This window comes from Bos mutus, chromosome 7 (assembly GCF_027580195.1).
Source record: "Bos mutus isolate GX-2022 chromosome 7, NWIPB_WYAK_1.1, whole genome shotgun sequence".
Taxonomy (NCBI): domain Eukaryota; kingdom Metazoa; phylum Chordata; class Mammalia; order Artiodactyla; family Bovidae; genus Bos; species Bos mutus.
Window position 1 is genome coordinate 101073021 of NC_091623.1, and position 22849 is coordinate 101095869.

At 40.3% G+C, this 22849-nt stretch overlaps 1 protein-coding gene across 3 annotated transcripts in view; it reads left to right on the forward strand.

The window, feature by feature from the left end:
* Nucleotides 1-22849, forward strand: part of HMGXB3 (HMG-box containing 3) — a 60679-nt gene that overhangs the window by 22772 nt on the left and 15058 nt on the right. For 2 of the 3 annotated variants that reach the window (XM_005895346.3, XM_070374620.1), the window contains 6 exons: nt 52-227; nt 364-461; nt 2705-2803; nt 4336-4485; nt 9474-9775; nt 10278-10405. In XM_005895346.3, coding sequence (XP_005895408.1) covers nt 52-227; nt 364-461; nt 2705-2803; nt 4336-4485; nt 9474-9775; nt 10278-10405 — 953 coding nt within the window. The remainder of the gene's footprint in view (nt 1-51; nt 228-363; nt 462-2704; nt 2804-4335; nt 4486-9473; nt 9776-10277; nt 10406-22849) is intronic. The other variant, XM_070374619.1, reaches the window with a different exon arrangement.

The window sequence follows — 22849 nt, forward strand, 5'->3', positions numbered from 1 at the left end:
CCCTTGGTCTGGAATTTCTAGGAGAGTTTCCTTCTTTTTTTTTCCCCCCAGAGTTGACCTGCTCACTCCTATGCCCAGAGCCCCAGAGCTTAAAGGCAGAGCACGGGGCAAGCCATCATTACTGGCTGCGGCAAGACCCATGAGAGCAATTCTTCCAGCCCCAGCTAATGTGGGCCGAGGCAGCAGCATGGGACTACCCAGGGCCAGGCAGGCCTTTCCTCTGAGTGGTAAGGTCTGGGACAGACCGGGAGGAGGGACTGTTGAAAGGGAAGGGGGCAGGAGTCGGGGTTGAGCATGGAGATGAGAGACTTAGGGCAACTCTGAATGCACTTAAGTCACCAGTTTGGCTCCTGGTTGTCTCAGATAAGACTCCCTCTGTGAGGACTTGTGGCCTGAAGCCAAGCACGCTGAAGCAGCTGGGCCAGCCCATCCAGCAGCCATCTAGCACTGGTGAGGTGAAGGTAAGACCATTCCCCAGAGGGGGAGCTCCCTGGGGGGCTGGCTGCTCTGAGAACAGGGCTTCCATTGAGTGTCTCAAAGCCATAGGGAAAAAGCCTCCATTATTACACTGGTAGAGCTCTGGGAGTAGGTTTAGCATGAATGACTTGTCTATTTTTTAATTTCTTGTTATGTGTACTTTTATTTAGAAACAATTTAAAACAAAGTTGTAAGAATAAAAGTAGTACAAAGAGCACCTGTGCACTCTCTAACGTCACCTGTTAACGTATTAGCCCATTTTGCATTAACATTTGTGCTCATGTATCTTCCCCATTGTGTGTGTGTGTGTATTTAAAATAGGCATGATTTAAGGATAACATGGCCTTTTACTCTTTAATGTTTAATTGTGCATTTCCTAAAAATAGAGGTATTTTGTTACTGAATGAAACTTGATACTTTTTCATTTGTATTCCAGTTTTGTCAGTTTTACCCAGTTAAGTCCATTATAGCATTTTCTACTTCAGTACAGGATCTGGTCTAGGATTAGATACCGCATTTAGTTGTCATATCTTTTTAGAAAAAAATGAATGCATGATTGCTATAGTAAGTTCAGGTAAGGCAGAAAGAAAATAAGTCTTATGATCCTGTCACCTAGAAATAACAATTATTGACAGTCTGGTGTGCACTGTTTCAGCCCTGAAGTCCTTTCCTGCATTTGTCTGTGTTTATGCTTTAAATGTAATCTTTCAAACCTAAAAGAATGGCTCTTTCTCCATATACTGGCTTGTTGTTCATTCACCAAGTCAAGTCCGACTCGTCACAATGCCATGGATTGCAGGCCGCCAGGCTTCCTTGCCCCTCACTGTCTCCCAGTTTGCCCAAGTTCATGTCCGTTGAATTGGTGATGCCATCCAACCATCTCATCCACTGGCTTGTAACCAGTACAGTTCATTCGATTTAATAATAAAGCTGTTAAAGACTTATTACCAGGTGTCAAAATTGCATGTGTTGAAGCACATTTTTTCTTACATTTTTTGTTGTAGTTCTCTTTGCCATATGTGACTTGAATATGATCAAAGTTCCTTAAATCAGCAGTTTTCTGAGCATGCCTATCAGTAATAAACACATTTCTACATCAGTAGACATACATACAGCTACACATTAAAAGCTTAATGAAGCTATGCCCGTATTAAATGCAGTCATTTTTCCATTTGTTTTTCAAAGTCCTGATTTCAGCCCATTAAATTAATTTCCTGACCCCTCAGTTTGAAATTGAAAACCCCAAAACGGACCAAATTGGAATAGGAACATCAGTCTGCCTTCTCCCTTGCCCTGTGCTGTCAGGTAACTGCTTTTATGTGATAGTTGTAAATCGGTCCCGACAAGGGTATCAGCCAGCTTCTCATTTGAAGGTTGATCTTTTTCACCCAGTAGTGGTGACGCCTCTGGGTGCATGTGTGGTCTTTGAGTATAGAAGGCTGGTAATGAGTCTGCTTCAGCTACTTCCTAGATCTCCAGGCCTTAGAACCCCTTTATGTGTATAAATTGCCAGTCTTTGTAGTTTCCTTTTAATTTGCAAATTCAGTATTTGTAAAAGCCATAAATGCTCTTGCTACTAGTCTTAAACCAGTTAAGTGACATGAGATCTTATATTCTGAAAATTAAATTATTACAGAATAGTTATTTTTAACTTAGAATGCTTTCTTTATCATTTTTGCATTTTGTGTAGAACATTTGAAAAATTTATAGCTACTGGTAAAATGGGAAACAACCATTATCTTCCCCTCAACCTGTGACATTTTAGTGAATAATCTTTCAGACTTTTTTTTTTGGCATGGCCAAAATGGGATCTTAGTTCCCTAATCAAGGATCAGACACAGGCCCCTGACTGTGGAAGTGCAGAGTCCTAACCATTGGACTGCCAAGGAATTCCACACACTTCTTTATGTCAGCATAATTCAACCACATATTTGTGTATAGAGCAATTATATGCTTTTCTCACTTTGTAGTAGTTGTAAATCTGATTTATAGTGTTACCAATACGCAGTGTTAGAAGCTGTGCAAAGGAATGTGGCAACCCCCGGAGTTGAAAGTGACACTCAATCTTTGGTGGGCTGGTGACTGCTGACTAGCATCCCAGAGGGCTCATTTGGAGCGTAGCTCTACAACTTCCTGGGCAACTGTTTCCTCAAGCTGTTTCAGTACATAGGACCTCAGGAGCTTGACTGAGGTTCAGAAGCACTAAGTAATTTGTTTTGATCTGCAGCTATCAAATGGCCAAACCAACAGGACATCTCAGGTGAAAGTTGTGGAGGTCAAGCCCGATATGTTTCCTCCATATAAGTACAGCTGCACTGTCACCCTGGTAAGGGGAACTGAGGGATGGGTGGACACAGGGGTGGTTTGGTTGTGTGGTGGAGGGTGAGTAGGAGTCTGGGGGGCGGGGAGTGGTACTTGGGAGTGAGAGTAGGGTGAGGGCTCGATCATTGATTCTAAACATCTTGTCAGTGGAACAAATCATAGTAGTTACTGAGTGAATCAGCTAGGTTTCTTGTTTTTCCCAAGTGAGATCCGTAAAGTATAGGCCAGCTGACCAAGGTATTTTTCTTGAGAGTAGTTCTCTTGGAAAGTCACTGAGAATTCAGTCCAGCTTCAGCATTCAGCCGTCTTTAGATCTTTTAGTGCTCTGCATGTAAGTTTGAGAAATGTATTTTTTTCTACCTAAAACAGTCACATTCAGTGCTAGTATCTGATAGGGTTTGAGAAGTGCTTTAGTAAATGCAACTTATTTTGTTCAATCTGGTGTTTCCCACCAAGGTTTTCCCTCCCCCATTTTTATTTTTAACATAACATATTAACATCCCCAAAAACAAATGTGTGGCTCTGGGGTCATTCTTTTGCAGGCTAAGCAGCCTGGAGCAGTGAAATAAACACTAGATGTGGAAAGACCTAGTCCAAAAGTGGTTCTGGCTCTATTGCTGGCATGCCATCTGACCTTGAGGCTCTTTCCGTCTCTGGTCCTCACAGTTTTCACTGTCTGTAAAATACTCTGTTGGCTTAGAAAGCATGTTTTGGGGCTTCTCTTGCTTAATACTCTCTAATTTTGTTGATCCTTAAGGTACCAAACCAGCCAGGTAACCTTTGGCAGTTTCCCTGGATGAGTGAGATGCACAGATTTTGAGAAAGCAGCTAGATATTTTTAAATTCAAGATGTTTAAAAATTCAGAAATTTCTTTTGAGCACATTCTTTGTGCCGTGCCCTGTGCTGTGCATTCAGTAGGAACAAGACAACATAGTATGGTGGGTCATCGCCTTTTCTGGCCCTGTCTTGGGAAGAGGGCTCTCTTATCCTGGAGAGCTGCTTAGGCTTCATTTTCCAAAGGCCCAGCCACTCCCTTCTTTGTGCTGTCCATCCCTTCACTGTCTCTTTCCTGTGGCTATGGGAGGCCACTGGGGCACCATTTGGTGGGGACTGCCCAGGACCCTCTCTTGGGCTGATTAGACTGCAGCTTGTTTTAAGAGCCTCAGTGCCAGAGCTGTGAGCTTGTAGAGGCCACAGGTCACAATATTTCTTCAGACGGAGCTTGAAGTCTTTGGTCCCCCTGGCATTCTGTTAGAACAGACCTGCTTCACTGCTGATTGCCTGGACCCTGAAGGCATTTGAATGTCTGACCTTTGAGATTCATCTTTGTTTCACAGATAGGAGGACTTGCCAGAACTGTTCAGGCGATAACCACAGAAAAAGTATCTTGTTTCAAGGCTCTTTGAGAGCTGGTCTGAATCTGGGTTCGTAATTGTCACTCCTCCTCTGTTTTACCAGTTGCAGGTCATCCTGATTCTTGGCTGTGCACAGGTGTAAATTGACTTATAGAATTGAAATATGGTCTTATTTTTTAGGATTTGGGCCTGGCTACATCACGAGGTCGGGGAAAGTGCAAGAATCCCTCTTGTAGCTATGTCTACACCAACCGGCATAAACCTCGGATTTGTCCCAGCTGTGGTTTTAACCTTGCCAAAGACCGGACTGAGAAAACCACCAAGGTTCTCGTGAGTTCCTTCCCGAAACACACCCTCCAATCTTGGACAGGGCTCTGTTAGCAGTTCAGCTTTAGGAGAAATAAAAGGATTTCTTGGTACATTTTGTAGTTAGCACCAGAACTGGAGCCAGGTTCTAGGTTCTGAACCTGGCAAGTGCCTTCTTTGTGGGCTTCCTTATCCTCTTCGCTAAGATAAGGGAGTTTATCAGATACCTTGATCTCCGAGAATCTTCTAGCTCAGTGGACCAAGAGTTCATTCACAGGAGAAAAAAAATAGCCAACACAGGCCTTAGTGAGGATCCTGAAGTAGAAAGGGTTGGAAAGGTTACATTGTTTTAGCTTTGAGGTTGTTGAAGGACCTGTAAATAGAATTTTGCTAAATACAGAGTGCCAGCCTCAGGACTTTGTAGATGAGATTGCTGCTACTCAGGTTCCTTGCAGAGCATTTGGCCAACCACAGCGCTTTACTTCTAGCAGTCTTGGCAGGCCTGTTCCCTGAAGTGGGACCAGACTGCTGGATAGTAAAACACATTCCACTTGGCTCCTTAGGGCTTGTTTTTGTTATTTGTTTGTTTACTAGAACAAGGCAGTTTCAGGGGACCTCTGAATTTCCACATAGGAGTTTTTTTTAAGTGAACAGAAAGAGTACCTACCTAAGGCAGTGAAAAGAATGACTGGGATGAACATAAAAAGAGAGATCTCAACTCATATGCTTTGGAGGGAAAGAGGATGGCTCGCAGAACAGGTCAGGATCCAAGACGGAGCCTGGCCACTCTAGATCTAGCCCACACCTCACAAGATGTGCAGGATGTGGGTGGAAGGGAAAGGTGTGCAGTATACTCAAGGATGGGCATGAGTAGAGATGACGAGGTAGGCAGTCTGATGCTCCACTGGGTTAGAGGAGAGAGTGTATAGGGAGGAGCATGGAAAAGAAGTCTTAAAAGATTGGGACCATGTATCGTGGAAGGTCTTTAATGCTAGACTAGGCAGTTTGTTTTGCAGGCAGGGGACATACTGAATGTCCTGAGCCATGGAGAGGCCCAGAAGGTTGTGTCAGGAGGTCAGGGGGTTTGGGAGCGGACACAACTAGAGAGGTTAGGGACGACTTCTTCAAGCTAAGTTTTCTGTGTGTATGGATGGGAGGGGGCTTTCTGGCAGTGAATCTCGCCCCCTAATCTTCAGGTCTGTTTCTGTGCTTGAGATAGTATTCTGAGGTTATTGTGAGAAAGAGAAGTGGAACTAAAAGGAAAAAACACTGAGAATAGGAATTGAGAGACCTGCCTGGAAATGACCCTAAGTTGCTTGCTTTCCCTATCCTGAATTTTAGTTTCCCCATCAGTAAAACAAAGCAGGCAAGGTGGATTAGATCTGGGTGTTCTATTCTTGGGGCCATGAGCGCTAGAGAAAACTCAAGTTGAGCTTCGAGGAGTCTCAGAACTTCTTGTAGAATGCGTCCATGCCTCCCGTCACGTTCTGTTACACAGGATGCCCTCTGCTGGCAGTGAGCTTTTCCTCTGGTTTCTCCATGTGGTTGATGTGCTCCTCTTCACAGCACATTGACCACACCATGTCTTTTTTTTCCAAGAAAGTGAATGTTATTTAGTAAACAGGGATAATTCCAGTGCAATATAAAGAAAATTGATTTAGATCTAAAATTTTATACCCCAGATTAACTTTTTGTTTGTTTGAACTATTTCCTTAAGTCATTTTCCAGAGTAAAATTTTCAGTGCTCACATACAAACACACATCTCCATGGTTCTTGATAAGTGTTGGGACTCAAATTCAGAACAGATACTTTTGACAAATACAAGAATACATATTCCCAGAATTAAACAAAATATCCGAAATAAAGCCCGTCTGGAACATCACACATTCTGTGATTACAACAGATAAAATTAGAAATAACCTGTCTACCATTGAAATAAATTATAATGGCATCCAGTGCTATCACTTCATGGCAAATAGATGGGGAAAACGCACAAACAATATCAGATGTCATTTTCTGGGGCTCCAAAATCACTGCAGATGGTGACTGCAGCCACACAATTAAAAGATGGCTTGCTTCTTGGAAGAAGAGCTGTGACAAATCTAGACAGTGTATTAAAAAGCAGAGACATCACTTTGCCACCAGAGGTCTATTGGCAGACCTTTGTTAGTCAAAGCTGTGGTTTTTCCAGTAGTCGTGTTTAGATGTGACAGTTGGACTATAAAGAACACTGAGTGCTGAAGAATTGATGCTTTTGAACTGTGGTGCTGGAGAAGACTCTTAAGAGTCCCTTGGACTGCAAGGAGATCAAACCAGTCAATCCTAAAGGAAATCAACACTGAATTTTCATTGGTATTGAAGCTCCAGTACTTTGGCCACCTGATGTGAAAAGCTAACTCATTGGAAAAGACCCTGATGCTGGAAAAGACTGAGGGCAAGAATAGAAGGGGGTGACAAGGGATGAGATGGTTGGATGGCCTCACTGACTTAATGGAGAGGAGTTTGAGCAAACTCAGGGAAATACTGAAGGACAGGAAGCCTGGTGTGCTGCAGTTCATGAGGTTGCAAAGAGTCAGACATGACTTAGTGACAGAACAACAATTATTAATTACTAATGAATACTAAATTATTAATGCATAAAAAGATTAAGATTAGTGTACAAAATGGAAATAATTTATGATCTAATAAGTGAAAAAATTTAGATGTTCTGGGTACTTTGCTTCAGTTCAGTTGCTCAGTCATGTCCGACTCTTTGTGACCCCCATGGACTGCAGCACACCAGGCCTCCCTGTCCATCACCAACTTTCGGAGTTTACCTAAACTCATGTTCATTGAGTCAGTGATGCCATCCAACCATCTCATCCTCTGTCATCCCCTTCTCCTCCTGCCCTCAATCTTTACCAGCATCAGGGTTTTTCAAATGAGTCAGTTCTTTGCCAAAGTATTGGAGTTTCAGCTTCAACATCAGTACTTTGCTTAGAACTCTGTAAAACTGTGGATATAAAGATTCTTCCCTGTTCACCTGAAACTATTACAGCATTGTTAATCGACTGCACCCCAGTACAAAATAAAAAGTTTAAAACAAAAAAAGATTCTAAGGAAACAAATAGAAAATGTTGACGACACCCTGTCTTGACACCCTCTTAGTTCCCTGTAAGACCACAATCACTTGTCAGCCAAGTGTAATCTGTTGGCCCATACTCCTTTTTCTTTCTGGCCACGTGGCTTGTGGGATCTTAGTTCTCCTACCAGAGATTGAACCCAGGCCCTTGGCAGTGAACCACTGGTCCCAGGGAATTGCCAGCCCCCATATTTCTAATGCTGGAGCTTGCATATATAATGTGTCAGTGATTAGGGAATGGAATTGAGTCCTGTGTAGGTAGATGCTCTGAACTCCTTTTTCCTATTTCATTGTAGCTGTCGATGTGGCTTGCATTATGAAAATGGATGTTGGTCTCTACTGGTGAAGTGACTTAACTTTTCTTAGTCAGACAGGAATTATCTGGGGACCTTTTGACAATTGATTTCAAGTCCCACTCTTTTTTATATTCTTTTTTTCTTTGGTTAGTTGGTAGCTGCCTACCCCCATGACCCTCATCTTCATACATTCATTCACATTCTAATTCTCTAAATTTTAGAGAAACAGAAGAAAACAATTGTTTCCCACAACACACTGTTCAGAAACCCAAGGACCTTTAAGTTTATGAGCCTTCTCTTCGGAGCCCCCGGTGAGCGTACATTTCCCATGCAGTTTGTCGCCAGTGGCTGTGATTAAGACTGCAGTATCTATGGGCTGGAATGATCTTCTTTCCTTTCCATCTTTCATCTGTGTTTCAGAGGCAAAGGATAGTATGCTTTCCAACCGATCTTCTGACCCATGGTTCAGCATAAGTCATAAATGAGAAAGAACACACAGCATCTGGGACAACTCATTCTAGTGTCCCTCAGCTCTTCTACAGCCATTCATTCAAATTCATTTTTTCAGCAAGCATGTATTGAAAGCCTGTTACGGGTCAGCTTTTGGGGATACAGACATGAATAATACATGCCCACTTCCCCTTAGGAGCTTACAGTCTAGCTTGGGGGGAAAGATAGGTAACCAAACTATTACAGATAGCAAGACAAGAGTTGTCACAGGTATACTGAGTTAATAAGTTTTGTTACGCAATTAACCTCTGTAAACAACATATAATATGTCCAGCAAATATGAGTTAGCATCTTTTGTATGCCCTCAGGGGTGGTATTAGAAATTTGGTAAATAAGCAGGGGAGAGAACAATGGCTTACCACCTGTGAGAAAGTGAAATATGCAGTAAAGGAGTGGACTACAGGAGCGTGAAGGAGGAGTGATTGACGCTGCATTTGCACAGATCAGGGAAGGACCTCCATTGAAAAGGGACTGGTACAAGAAGGACCTGTTTCAGAGAGAGTTTCAGAACCTTGTTTGCTGGAAGCCTCTGACTGGTGTATAAAGTTCCCTTGTACTCAGAAGCCACACGGTGTTAAAAATAAATGCTTTAAGCTCCACAGGTGCCTGTTCACACATCAAAACTACCATTCAGAGAATTTTTGTTGAATGCTGAGTGCTTTACTTGCACTATCTCATTTACTCTGCAACAACTCTGGGAGATTATTAGTATTTTGATCCTTCATTTTTGGAGGTATTGCGGGGGGTTACCCATTTACAGCTCTTCAGTGGCATATCCAGAATTGAACCCCTGGTCTGTTATCCTCCAAACCTCACAGCCAGTGCATGGGAGCAGAATCTTGAAACTATTACCAAGAGGGGTATATAATCCTCTTATTTTACTGGTAGAGAAATAGTGCCAGAGAGAGAAAACTCCTGCTGTGAGTCACGCAGCGAGTTACTAGCTGAGTGGCTTAGGGACCTAGGTTTCCCACGTCAGTCGTAGGCCTTTCCCTTTGCCATGCACGCCCTCTCGTGGTTTTAGCCCATGGCCGCCTCTTTTGTGCCCTCGATGGTGTTTCGTGACAGATCTGCTCTCTTCCAGGGGGCAAGCTCACCACTCCCGGATGTGTTAAGTGCCACAGAGCCCCTGAGCGCAGCCCAGAGGGAGATCCAGCGCCAATCAACACTGCAGCTGCTGCGCAAAGTCCTGCAGATCCCTGAGAATGAGTCAGAGCTGGCTGAAGTCTTCTCTTTGATTCATGAACTCAATAGCTCTCGGCTCGTCCTGTCCAACGTGAGTGAGGAGACGGTCACCATCGAGCAAACCTCTTGGTCGAATTACTACGAGTCTCCATCCACGCAGTGCCTTCTCTGTAGCAGCCCATTATTCAAAGGGGGACAAAAGTAAGCACCACTTTCAGATTTACCCTCCCCTAGTTGCCCCATCTTACTTAACCTGTATCACCCCTTTCTTCAAATACCATTAAGGCTATAACCTTTGCAGATGTTCTTTTCAGCTTTTCTTAGGTTTCCTTTACTTTTGCAATCACCAAAAATAAAATAAAATTATAATAATAATAGTGATTATATATTATTTCTATTGAAATGATACTGTCCCCAACTTAGGATTTAGTTTACTTCTGGACTGCTTGGATTTCAGAGTTTATTAGGGTTGGTTAAATTAGATAATAAGTTCAGAATTAGGTTAACTTTAGGGGTGATTCCATAAGCCCAATTCCAACAAAGGGGGAGCGTCCACCTAAGAAAATCCCTGGAGCACAAGGTGCAGCACCTTCATTTCCTACTACATTTAAAGTCTTGAGTTTGCTGTTGATCCCTGAGCCTAGGAACTGCATTAAGAAGTTGCTTTTCCTTCTTTTTTTTCCCCAAATATTCTTGGTACTAGCTCTCTGGCAGGGCCCCAGGAGTGCTGGCTGCTGACAGCCAGTTGGCTGCAGGTCGTGACTGCTCAGGTGAAGATGTGTCTGAATCCGCATTGTCTGGCCCTGCACAGCTTCATGGACATCTATACAGGTGGGTGCCAGCCTTTTTACCCTCAAAGGACATGTTTGAGAACAGCCTCTGGGGGTCAGACTTCTGGTCCTGTGAGCATTGGATTTTCTCTCAGATGAGGCTTCTGAGGAAGAGGATATCTTTCCTCCTGGATAGCCCAGCCCCAGAAGATTATATTTATCTCTGAAGTGTTAGGGCTCTCTTATTAGGGCTCTTTAAACAAAGTTAATTTAAAAATAACAGATCTTCGTTGTGGAAAAAACAAAATGCTGACAAGTAAAAATAAAAAACTAAAAATCAGTAGTAATCCTACTGCTATGAGATTAATATTCAACATTGTATTCTGTAGTCTTTCAGATGTGTTTTTCATCCCTACAGAATAAAAGAAGGTGTAGGATTTATAGGTTTAATAGTTTTTTATTGAACAAAAATGGGATTGTGCTGGATGTTGTTTTGGAGTGTTTTTAAATTTAGCAATATATCATGGGTATTCTCTTATGCTGGCAAGTGGCAAAATGCATCACCGTTTTTAAGGAGAAATATATGACCGTGTTCCATTTTAAGAGTTCTCTTTATAATTAAGTCTTTGTGTACAGCCTTAATTATTTCCTTTGGGCAAATGCCCCAAAGTGGAATTGCTGTATATTCAGCCTTTTCTTCTATTCATCAGCGTCGTTCATTGAACACTGACCATGTACCAACCATTTTGAGAATTTGAATCCTGAGTTTTATATGTAGAATTGAGTGCTGAAGATTAGGGAGTATTTCTTATTCTCCTTGTATTCAGAACCTTAAGGTGCCTTATTTTGAGTTCATACTTTTAATGTCTTGTATTGCCAGACCGAGCTTGTACTCCTTCAGCAACTAGTGAGAGTGCCGTTTCCCTGCTCTGTCTCAGCCTGCAGCACCTGGGTCTCTCTCTTTTTTTAATGTATAACCTTATGTTCTATATGTGCATGCAGCAGACTTTGTTACTGTGCAGTTGTGAGTTCTGACAAATGCACTGAGTTTTGTAACTGTCACCACAATCAGTATAGAGAACAGTTTCATCATCCCCAAAGCATTCTCTTTTAATGTCCCTTTTAATAACCCCATTCTCTTTTAATAACCCCTCACCCCTAACCTCTGGCAACCGTTTGATAGTTTCTTCATTCCATATATTTCTATCTTTCCAGAACGTCATATAAATCTATAGTGAATAGTTGTGAATCTGGCTTCTTTTACTATATATATATGTCTTTGAAGTTCATCTATCTGGTTCTGTGTATCAGTAGATTTTCCCTTTTATTGTTGAATAGTTTTGCATTGTGTGGAACACCACACTTGATTGTCTGTTCATTCCTTGAGGAATGTTTGGATTTTTACCAATTTTGACAGTTGTATTCATAACTGTAAACAATCATGTCTAGAGTTTTGTGTAAACGTAAATTTTCATTTTATTTTGGGTAAATACCCTAGGAGTCACATTGCTGGGCCATGTGGTAAATGTATGTTTAGTTTTATGAGAAATCACCAAACTGATCACCTATTTTGTGCCATTTTGTGTTCCCTCTAATGATGGGTGAGAATTCCAGTTTGCTTCATATGTCAGCACTTGGTATTATCTATTTTGTGTGTGTGTGTTTCAGCCATTCTAATAGGTGTGTGTAGTAATAACTTAACATGGTCTCAATTTAAGACTAATGAAGTTGAGCATCTTTTTGTGGGTTTATTTGTCATCTGTATGTCTTTGGTGAAGTACCCGTTCTATCTTTGGCCCATTGAACTGGGTGGTTTTCTTGCTGTTGAGTTTTGAATGTTCATCCTTTGTCAGATAAGTGATTTGCAGATATTTTATTATGGTTTGTGTCTTATATTCTCATTCTCCTAACAGAATCTTCGACAGAGCAAAAATTTTCAAGTATGATAAAGACCAATTCATCAAATTTTGTTTTAGCAATTGTGTTGATGTTATTGCTGTCTTTATCTAGGTGACGATCATAAATATTTTCCTATGTTTTCTGCTAAAAGCTTTATAATTTATGGTTTTTATTTGTCTGTAACCCATTGTGAATTCATTTATATGTAAGGTGTGAGGTCCAGATTGAGGTTTTTTTTTTCCATGTGGACATCCATTTATTCCACTGTTTGTTAAAAAGTAGTCCTTTCTGCTTTGAATTGCCTCTGCTACTTGATTGAAAAACAATTAGTCATGTATACGTAGGTCTATTTCTGCACTCTGCTTCATTGGTTATATTGTCTATTCTTTTGCCAGTATCAGGTGTCTTGAATACTGTTGCTTTTTAGTAGCTCTTATCCTTTGGGTAGTATAAATTCTCCAACCTTGTTCTTCCTGAATTGTTTTAACTCTTTTTGTTTCTTTGCATTCCCATATGAATTTTAGAATCAGCTTGCTAGTATTTACAGAATCCTGCTAGAATTCTAATTGGAATTGTGTTAAATTTGTAGACCAGCTTGCAGAAGTTTGACATGCTTAAAAATATTGAGTCTTTCTAATACATGATATAGTCTATTTTTCTATTTGATTAGGTTTTCTTTCTTTTTTTTATCAGTGTTTCATTGTTTTTAGCATATAGGTCCTGCAGGTATTTTGTTAGATTTATACCTAGGCATTTAATTTTGTTCAGTGTTAAATGACATGGTTCAATTTCTAACTGTTTGGTGCTAGTATAAAAACATAATCGGGTTTTATCTATTGAACTTTATTCAATGACCTTGTAAAACTCACTCATTAACTTTAAGAACTTTAGTAGATTAGCATTATAATTTCTTTCCTGGCATGTTTTTTCCTTAAATATGTATTTTATTGAAATATAGTTGACTTACAGTGTTTCAGGTACACAGCGAGGTGATTCAGTTATACATATACACATAATATTTTTGAAATTATTTTCCATTATAGGTTATTACAAGATACTGACTATAGTTCCCTGTGCTATAAAGTAAACCTTCATTGTCACATTAACTTTTTTAAATTAAATATAGCATTCTATTCATGGTAAGTCAAACAAGTGGAATCAAAATGTCATACATTTTTTAGTTAGGCAAAAATTCATAAGTTTTCTAAAATATATACATTATGCATACTTATGAGAAAGACTGAAGGCAGGAGGAGAAGGGGACAACAGAGGATAAGATGGTTGGATGGCATCACTGACTCCATAGATGTGAGTTTGAGCAAGCTCCTGGAGTTGGTGATGGACAGGAAAGCCTGGCGTGCTGCAGTCCATGGGGTTGCAAAGAGTAGGACACGACTGAGTGATTGAACTAAACTGGTTTGGTGGTGCTGACTTCTCTTAACTTTTGCTTTTTATGGAAAGCTTTTGATTTCTCCATCAAATCTGAAGGAGAGTCTTGCTGGGTAGAGTATTCTTGGTTGTAGGTTCTTCCTTTTCATCACTTTAAATATATCATGCCATTCCCTTCTGGCTCGTAGAGTTTCTGTTGAGAAATCAGCTGATAGCCTGATGGGAGTTCCTTTGTATGTTATTTGTCGTTTTTCCTTTATCGCTTTTAATATTTTATGTTTGTCTTTAACTTTTGTCAGTTTGATTAGTATGTATTTTGATTGTTCCTTCTTGGGTTTATCATGCCCTGGACTTGATTGATTGACTATTTCTTTTCCCATGTTTGGGAAGTTTTCAGCTGTTATTTCTTCAAATATTTTCTCAGGTCCTTTCTCTCTCTCTCCTTCTGGGACCCCTATAATGTGAATGTTGGTGCATTTAATGTTGTTCCAGAGTCTCTAAGGCTGTCTTCATTGCTTTTCACTCTTTTTTTCTATATTCTGTTCTGTGGCAGTGATTTCCACCATTCTGTCCTCTGGGTCATTTATCTATTCTGCCTCAGTTATTCTGCTATTGATTCCTTCTAGTGTATGTATTCATCTCTGTTTGTTCTTTAGTTCTTCTAGACCTTTGGTAAACATTTCTTGCATCTTCTCCATTATTTTCCCAAGATCTTGGATCATCTTCACTATCATTATTCTGAATTCTTTTTCTGAAAGGTTGCCTATCTCCGCTTGTTTTTCTGGAGTTTTATCTTGTCCCTTCATCTGGGACATGTACTTAGTCACTCAGTCGTGTCCAAGTCTTTGTGACCCCGTGGACTGTAGCCCACCAGGCTTCTCTGTCCATGCGGATTCTCCAGGCAAGAATACTGGAGTGGTTTGCCATGCCCTTCTCCAGGGGATCTATCTTCCCAACTCAGGGATCAAACCCAGGTCTCCTGCATTACAGGCAGATTCTTTAACTATCTGAGCCATCAGGGAAGCCTCCCTAAGTCATGTCCGACTCTCGTGACTTCATGGACTGTAGCTGTCAGGCTCCTCTGTCCAGGGATTCTCCAGGCAAGAATACTGGAGTGGGTTGCCATGCCTTTATCCAGGGGATCTTCCCAACCCAGGAATTGAACCAGGGTCTCCTGCATTGCCAGCAGATTCTTTATGGATTGAGCTTCAAGGGAAGCTCCTCATCTAGGACATAACTTTCTGTTTTTTATTATGATTAACTTTCTGTAATATGGTTTTTGTTTTAGCTGCTGTGGGACTGTGCTTCTTTTTGCTCTTCCATCTGCCTTCTGGTGGATGAGGCTAAGAGGCTTGTATAAACTTCCTCAAGGGAGGGACTGGCAATGGGAAAAACTGGGTCTTGCTCTGGTGGGCAGGGCCATACTCAGTAAAGCTTTAATTATCTGCTGATGGGTGGGGTTGCACTCCCTCCCTGGTAGTTGTTTGACCCAGCCCTGGGGTCTGCAGGCTTTATGGTAGGGTTAATGGTGAACTTCAAGAGGGTTTATGCCAAAGGGGAACTTCTTGGTCTGATGTTGCCAGTGCCCCTGTCCCTGTGTTGAGTCCCTGCCAACCCATGCCTCCACAGGAGACCCTCCAACTCTAGCAAGTAGTTTTCATTCAGTCTTCCGTTGGGTCTCTATTCCTTTCCTCTGGGTCTTGGTGTGGGCAAGATTTTGTTTGTGCCCTCCGAGACTGGAGTCTGTGGTTCCCCCAGTCCTGTGGAAGTCCTATAATCAAATCCTGCTGGCCTTAAAGGCCAGATTGCCAGGGGGTTCCTTTCTCAAACCCCCAGGCTGGGAAGCCTGACGTGGAATTCAGAACTTTTACAACAGTGGGAGAACTTCGTTTGGTATTATTGTGCTCCAGTTTGTGGGTCACCCACCAAGCAGCTATGGGATTGCATTTTATTGTGTTTGCACCCCTCCTCCCATCTCATTGCAGCTTCTTCGTTGTCTTTGGACGTGTCTTTTCTTTATTTTGGTGGTTCCAGCTTCCTCCTGTCAGTGGTGGTTTATCAGCTGGTTGCAGTTCTGGTGTTCTTCCGGGAGATGAGCGCACACCCTTCTACTCTGCCATCATGAACCAGAAGTCCTTCTGCATCGTTGTAATTTTTTCAGTTTTGTCAGTTTGATACGTAGAAACTGTTATAAAACTGCTTTTCTTTAATCTTACTTTTTACTAAAGCATAGGTGATTTATAATGTTAATTTCTGCTCTACAGCAAAGTGACATAGTTATACACACACATATATATATCCTTTTTTATATTCTTTTGCATTATGGTTTATCCCAGGATATTGAATCTAGTTTCCTGTACTTTAGGACCTTGTTACTTATCCAGTCTGTATGTAATAGTTTGCATCTACTAACTCCAGATTCCCAGTCCATCCCTTCCCAACCCCTCCCCACAAGTCAGTTCTCTCGGTCTGAGGCTGTTTCTGTTTCGTACGTAGGTTCGTTTGTGCTGTTTTAGGTTACACATATAAGTGATATCGTGTGGTATTTGCTTTCTCTTTTTGACCTACTTCCCTTAGTATGATGATCTCTTGTCGCATCCTTATTGCTGCAAATGGCATTATTTTGTTCTTTTTTACGGCTGAGTAGTATTCTGTGTGTGTGTGTGAGTGTGTGTGTGTGTGAGTGTGTGTGTGTATCCATCCTTCTGTTGGACGTTTCGGTTGTTCTCATGTCTTGGCTGTTGTCAGTGCTGCTGCAGGAGTACGTGTATTCTTTCACACCGTGTTTTCCTCTGGATACATGCCCAGGAGTGGGATTGCTGGCTTATATGGCAGTTCTGTTTTTTAGTTTTCCATAGTGGCTACACCAGTTTACATTCCACCAGTGGAGGGAGTGTTTCCCTTTTCTCCACACTGTCTCCAGCTTTTACTGTGTATAACCCTTTTTTTTTTTTTTTTTGGATCTTTCATTCTGTGTCTGTAGACTTTTTAATGATGGCCATTCTGACTGATGTGGTACCTCCTGGTAGTTTTGATTTGCTTTTCTCTACTAATGATGTTGAGCATCTTTTCATGTATCTATTGGCCATCTGCATGTCACCTTTGGTAAATGTCTAGGTCTTCTGCTTATTTTTCAGTTGGGTGGTTTGTTGTTGTTGAGCTACATGAGCTGTTTGTATGTCTTTGAGAGTAAGCCCTTGTTGGTTACATCATTCACAGATATTTTCTCCCGTTTCATAGGTTGTCTTTTCCTTTTGTTTGTAGTTTCCTTTACTGTGCAAAAGCTTGTAAATTTGACTAAATCCCATTTGTTTACTTTTGTTTTTATTTTTATTGCCCTGGCAACTGACCTAAGAAAACTCTGGTACAATTTCTGTCAGAGAATGTTTTGCCTGTGATCTCTTCTAGGAGTTTTATAATGTCTTATATTTAATTCTGCAAGCCATTTTGAGTTTATTTTTGTGCATGGTATGAGAGTGTGTTCTAACTTCATTGATTTACACGCAGCTGTCCAACTTTCCCAACACCACTTGGCTGAAGATTTTTCCCATTTTATCCTTGCCTCCTTTGACCATAGGTGTGTGGGTTTATTTCTGGGCTCTCTATTCTGTTCCATTGATCTGTATGTCTGTTTTTGTACTGATACCACGGTTTTGATTACTGTAGCTTTGGGGTATTGTCTGAAGTCTGAAAGGGTTGTGCTTCCTGCTTGGTTATTTTCCCTCAAGGTCTTTCATTGTCCCATATAAATCTTAGGATTATTTGTTCTAGTGAAAAATATCCTGGGTAATTTGACAGGGATCACATTAAATATGTAGATTCCTTTGGATAGTTGCCATTTTAATAATATTCTCCCAACCCAAGAGCATGGGATATCATTCCATTTCTTTTCAGTTTCCTTTATTAGTATTTTATAATTCTCAGTGTAAAAGTCTTTCACCTCCTTAGGTGAAAGTATTCTTAAGTATTTTATTTATTTATTTTTTGGGGAGTGCAGTTTTTAAAGGTATTATTTTTTTTACATTACCTGTCTGCTGCTTCGCTGTTAGTGTAAAGAACTGCAACCAATTTCTGTGGGTTAATCTTGTATCCTCCTACCTTGCTTAATTCATTTATCAACTCTAAATGTTTTTGTGTGGAGTCTTCAGGGTTTTCTATGTGTAGCATCGTGTCATCTGCATATAGTGATGACAGTTTTACCTCTTCCCTTCCAATTTGGATACCCTTTTCTTGTCTGATTGCTGTGGCTAGGACTTCAATACTATGTTGAATAGAAGTGGTGAGAGTGGGCTTCTTTGTCTTGTTCCACATTTTAGTGGGAAGGCTTCCAGCTTTTCATTGTTGGGTATTATATTGTTTGTGGGTTTATCGTAATAGGTTTTATTATGTTAAGATATGTTCCCTTTATATGAATTTTGTTAAGAGTCTTTTTTTAAAAACCATGAATGGATGTTGAATTTTGTCAAGTGTGTTTTCTGCATCCATTGAGGTGATTATGTGTTTTTTCTCTTTTGTTGATGTTGTGTAGCATATTAATTGATTTGTGTATATTGAACCATCCTTGTGAATTTGGAATGAACGCCCTTGGTCATGGTATATGATCTTTTTTATGTATTGCTGGATTTGGTTTGTAGTGTTTTTGTTGAGAATTGTTGCATCTATATTCATCATGGATATTGATGGACAGTTTTCTGTTTTTGGCGTTACCTTTGTTTGGTTTTGGTATCAGGGTGGTGGTGGCTTCACATAGTATCTCTGGGAGTGTTGCCTCTGCTTCAGTATTTTGGAAGAGTTTGAGAAGGGTCAGTAAAAGTTCTTCTTTATGTGTTTGGTATTGTTTGCCTGTGGAGCCGTCTGATCCTGGACTTTAGTTTGTAGTTAGTTTTTTGTTTTTGTTTTGTTTTTTTCCCTTCATATTCTATTTCAGTTCTAGTAATCAGTCTGTTCAAATTATGGATTTCTTCTTGATTCAGTTTTGGTGAGCTGTGTGTTTCTAGAAATTTGTTCATTGCTTCTAGTTTGTCAAATTTGTTGGTATATAATTGTTTGTAGGATTCTGTTGTGGTTTTGTATTTCAGCAGTATCAGTTGCTGTTTCTTCTTCTTCATTTCTTATTTTGTTTATCTGGGTTCTTTCTCTTGGTGAGCCTGGCCAGAAGTTTGGCAACTTTGTTTACCCTTTCAAAGAACCAGCACTTGGTTTTACTGATTTCATTCTATTATTTAATCTCTGTTTTATTTCTTCTCTCATCTTTTATTACTTCCTTCCTTCTGCTGAGTTTAGGCTTTGCTTGTTCTTTTTCTAAGTCTTTTAGGTGCTAATTTAGGTTGCTTATTTAAGATTTTTCTTGTTTTTTGAGGAAGGGCTATATAGCTGTGAGCTTTCCTAGCTCTAAGAACTTTTTTTTGCTCCATCCTATAGATTTTCTATGATTGTGTTTTCATTGTTGCTTGTCTCAAGGTATTTTTAATTTCCCTTTTCGATTTACTTATTGATCCATTGTTTTTAATAAAATGCTTTCATTCTCCATGTAATTTTTTTTCTCATTTGTTTTCCTGTGGTTGCTTTCTAGTTTCATTCTATTGTAGATTAGAGAAGAGAAGATTGTTTGAAGTAATTTTTATACTCTTAAATTTGTTGAGGTTTGTTTTGTGCCCTAGTATGTGGTCAGTCCTGGAGAATGTTCCATGTACACGTAAAAAGAATGTGTATTCTTGGTTTTTTTTTTTTAATGTAATATCCTGGAATAGAGTCTTAATTGTTGTATCATTTTGGATCTCTGTTGTCTTACTGATTTTCTGTCCAGAACATCTGTCCATTAATGTGAATGAGGTGTTAAAAGTTTTGTGCTATTATTGTATTCCTATAAGTTTCTCCTTTTATGTCTGTTAATGTTTGCTTTATGTAATTAGATGCTCCTTTAGAGGGTTCTTATATGTTAATGGATGTAATATCTTCTTCTTGTATGACCCTTTTTATCATTATATAAGGTCTAGCTTTCTTTATGGCCTTTGTTTCAAAGCCTGTTTTATCTGGTAAGAGTATGCGACTCCCTGCTTTCTTGCCATTTCTGTGTGCATGAAATATCTTTTCCCATCCTTTAACATTAAATCTGTGTATGTGCTTTGCCCTAAAGTGGGTCTTATAGGCAGTATGTTGTAGGCTCTTGTTTTTTCATCCAGTCTACCACTTTGTGTTTTGATTGAAGCATTTAGTTCATTGACACTTAAGGTAATTATTGATAAAATATGTATTTATTGCCATTTTAAACCCTGTTTTCCTATTGGCTCTATGTTTCTTCTTTGTTCTTTTTTATCGTATTTTTTGTGGCTTGATGATTTCCTTTTATCTTATGCTTGTGTTCTCTGTTTTTTGTGAGTCTTTTGTATGCTTTTGATCTGTGGTTACCCTGTTTTTCAAGTATATTAACCCCTTCCTATATCTACTTGCTTTAGACTGATAGTCATATTGTCTCAAATACATTCTTTTAAAAAAAGAGAGAATCTAAATGTTTTTACTCCTCTCCCCCACATTTTATTTTACATCTTCTTGTTTATTTTCTAAGATATAATGTTGCTGGGTTTTATATTCTAGGTTGCTTTGCATGTATCTTGCCACTCCCTTCTGACCTTCAGAGTTCCTCTAAAGAAGCCTGCCAGTAGCCTTATGGGGAGGATTCCATTGGGATTAACTTGGTTGCTTTCTTGCTGCCTTTAGAATCCACTAACCTTTGCCTTTTTTTTTTTTTCCCCCCCACTTTTTCAATTGAAAGATAATTGCTTTACAGAATTTTGTTGTTTTCTGTCAAACATCAACAAGAATCAGCCATAGGTACACCCGTGTCCCTTCCCTCCCTGCCATTTTTATTGTCTTGGCATAGGTGTGTTTCAGTTCATCTTGTTTGGGACCTTCTGCTTCTTGTATCTGGTTGTCTGTTTCTTTCTTTAGGTTTGGGAAGTTTTTAACCATAATTTATTCAAATACATTTTTGATCTTTTTCCTTCTGGAATCCCTATTAGGCATAGATTAGCATGCTTTAGATTATCCCATAGGTCTCATATATTGCTTTCATATATTTATTTCACCTTCTGTCTCCTGTTCTGACTGGATGATTTCCATTATTCTGTCTTCCAGATCACTTACTCATTCTTCTGCATTATTCATTCTGCTGTTCATTGCCTTTAGCTCACCTTTTGTCTCAGCAAATGAGTTTCCAACTTTTCTTGGCTACTCCTTATAGTTTCTAGCTCCTTTTTACAGTAATCTGTGTTTCTGTCTATGGCCTTTCTGTTAATTCTTTCAGAATTTTTATTACTTCTTTTTTGAATTCAATTTCAGATTGAAAGCATCTTTTGTTGTTTGTTCCTTCAAGGGAATTCTCTTGGTCTTTTAACTGGGAATGGTTCCTGTGCTTGTTCATTTTACTTATATTTCTCTTACTGTATGAGTTTAGGAAAAACAATTATCTACCATAGTCTTGGAATACTACATGTGGGAGCATCCTTGTATAAGCCTGTATGGGTTTAATATTTTTGTTGCTTTTAGTTTGGATGCTTGTTACCTCTTTCCTTAGCCCATGCTGGCTGTCATCCTTATGATAGGGAGTATGAAGTTATAGTGGCCTACGTGTGCTCCTGGGGCCACATGCCAGTGGGGGCAGTGATTGCTGCCTGCTCATGCATGTCTTAGCAGTAGGGGTGGCCTGCATACCTCTGGAGCTTGTGATGGCAGCGGCAGCTCATGCTGGCTCCTGGAGCTTGTATAGAATGTCCTGTTGTCTGAGAGCATGTGTGGGAAAAGAAGCGCCCCTGTGGTGCTCCTGCCCCTCTCCTTGTGTAACCCCCAACAGTGGTCTCTCGCCCCACTGGGAGGCCCAGGCTTCTTTCACGTACACAGTCAGTTACCATACTCCAGCCCCTTCAGACTGTCTCCATGCAGCCAACCCCAGTCGTCTTCCCAGATGTGGTCTCTGAAGTTCGATCTTCAGCACCCCCCCACTGCCTGCACAGGTGGATTAGCATCTCAGGCAGGAGAGTACAGGGAGGCCATACTGACCACCTGTGCAAAGTCAGTCTCCGATTTGCCTTCCTCACACTGACTGCTGTGCTTCCCCCCTCCTCCCCCTGAGGCATCTAAACTCCTCCTGGTTCCAGGCTGGTTTCCCCACCAGTGCTGGGACTTCACAAGGTGCAGGAACCTTTCCCCTCTCACATCTCCCTCCCTCCCTGGGACACAGGTCACATCCTGATTTCCCTCCTTTCCCCAACCACCGCCCTCCACCACCGCCCCCCCCCCTTTTCCCTGGTTATATGGAGATTTTCTTGCCCTTTTGGAAGTCTCCAATCTGCAGTGTTTAGATGTTCTTCGTGAATTGTTCCATTTGTAGATGTATTTTTTATTATTTGTAGGAGGAGGTGAGCTCCATGCCCTGCTGTTCCACCATCTTGATCACTGTCCTCTTGTATTTCTTTGACAGCTGGGAAGATTATATGTTTTCTGTGTTTTTCAATCTTTTATGAATTTCTTTTGTAAACATTTTCATTCTTTGGGGTTGTTTTGTTGATGGAGTTTTTCATCAGTTTATTAGTTGTCTTTTAAATTTGATTTTTTTGGACATGAGAGTTGGATTTTTGTGTGTGTAATGTTTTTTTTTTTCCCCTTGTTTAAGTTTTTATGTGATCAGAACCTCTAATTTGTGGTCTCAGCATTTGGTATCATGTTTAAAAAGGTCTTCCCCACTCCTCTATACCATTTGTTATTGGGAATTGTATGCCAAAATTTGCTTTTGTTCATTTTGTGCACATGTAAAACCACCCTCTCTTATTCATCTTAAATTAGTTACATTTAAATTTTTCTGGGTCTTTGATCCCAGGATTTGACATAGGGGTGATGTTATTAGCCTTTTTCATATTCCCTATACATCCCTGGGCGAAAGGGTGCTCCTGGCCTTGCCTCATGGTATAACTAACTGTGAGAGGTGGAGGAATGGTAATCCTTTTGGTGATAAGGACTGAATTGGGTGGTAAGGCGATATTTCATTTTTTATTAAAAAGGAAAAAAACCTGTGATATGTGTTTTATTAGTTGTTCTTTTCATATAACAGTGTATTGTGGAAAACTTCATGTCACAGCATTTAAACTTACTTTATTATTCGTAATGATTTCTTGTTTGTTTGTTCTTAGTTTTTATTTTATATTGGAATATAGTTTGTCAATGC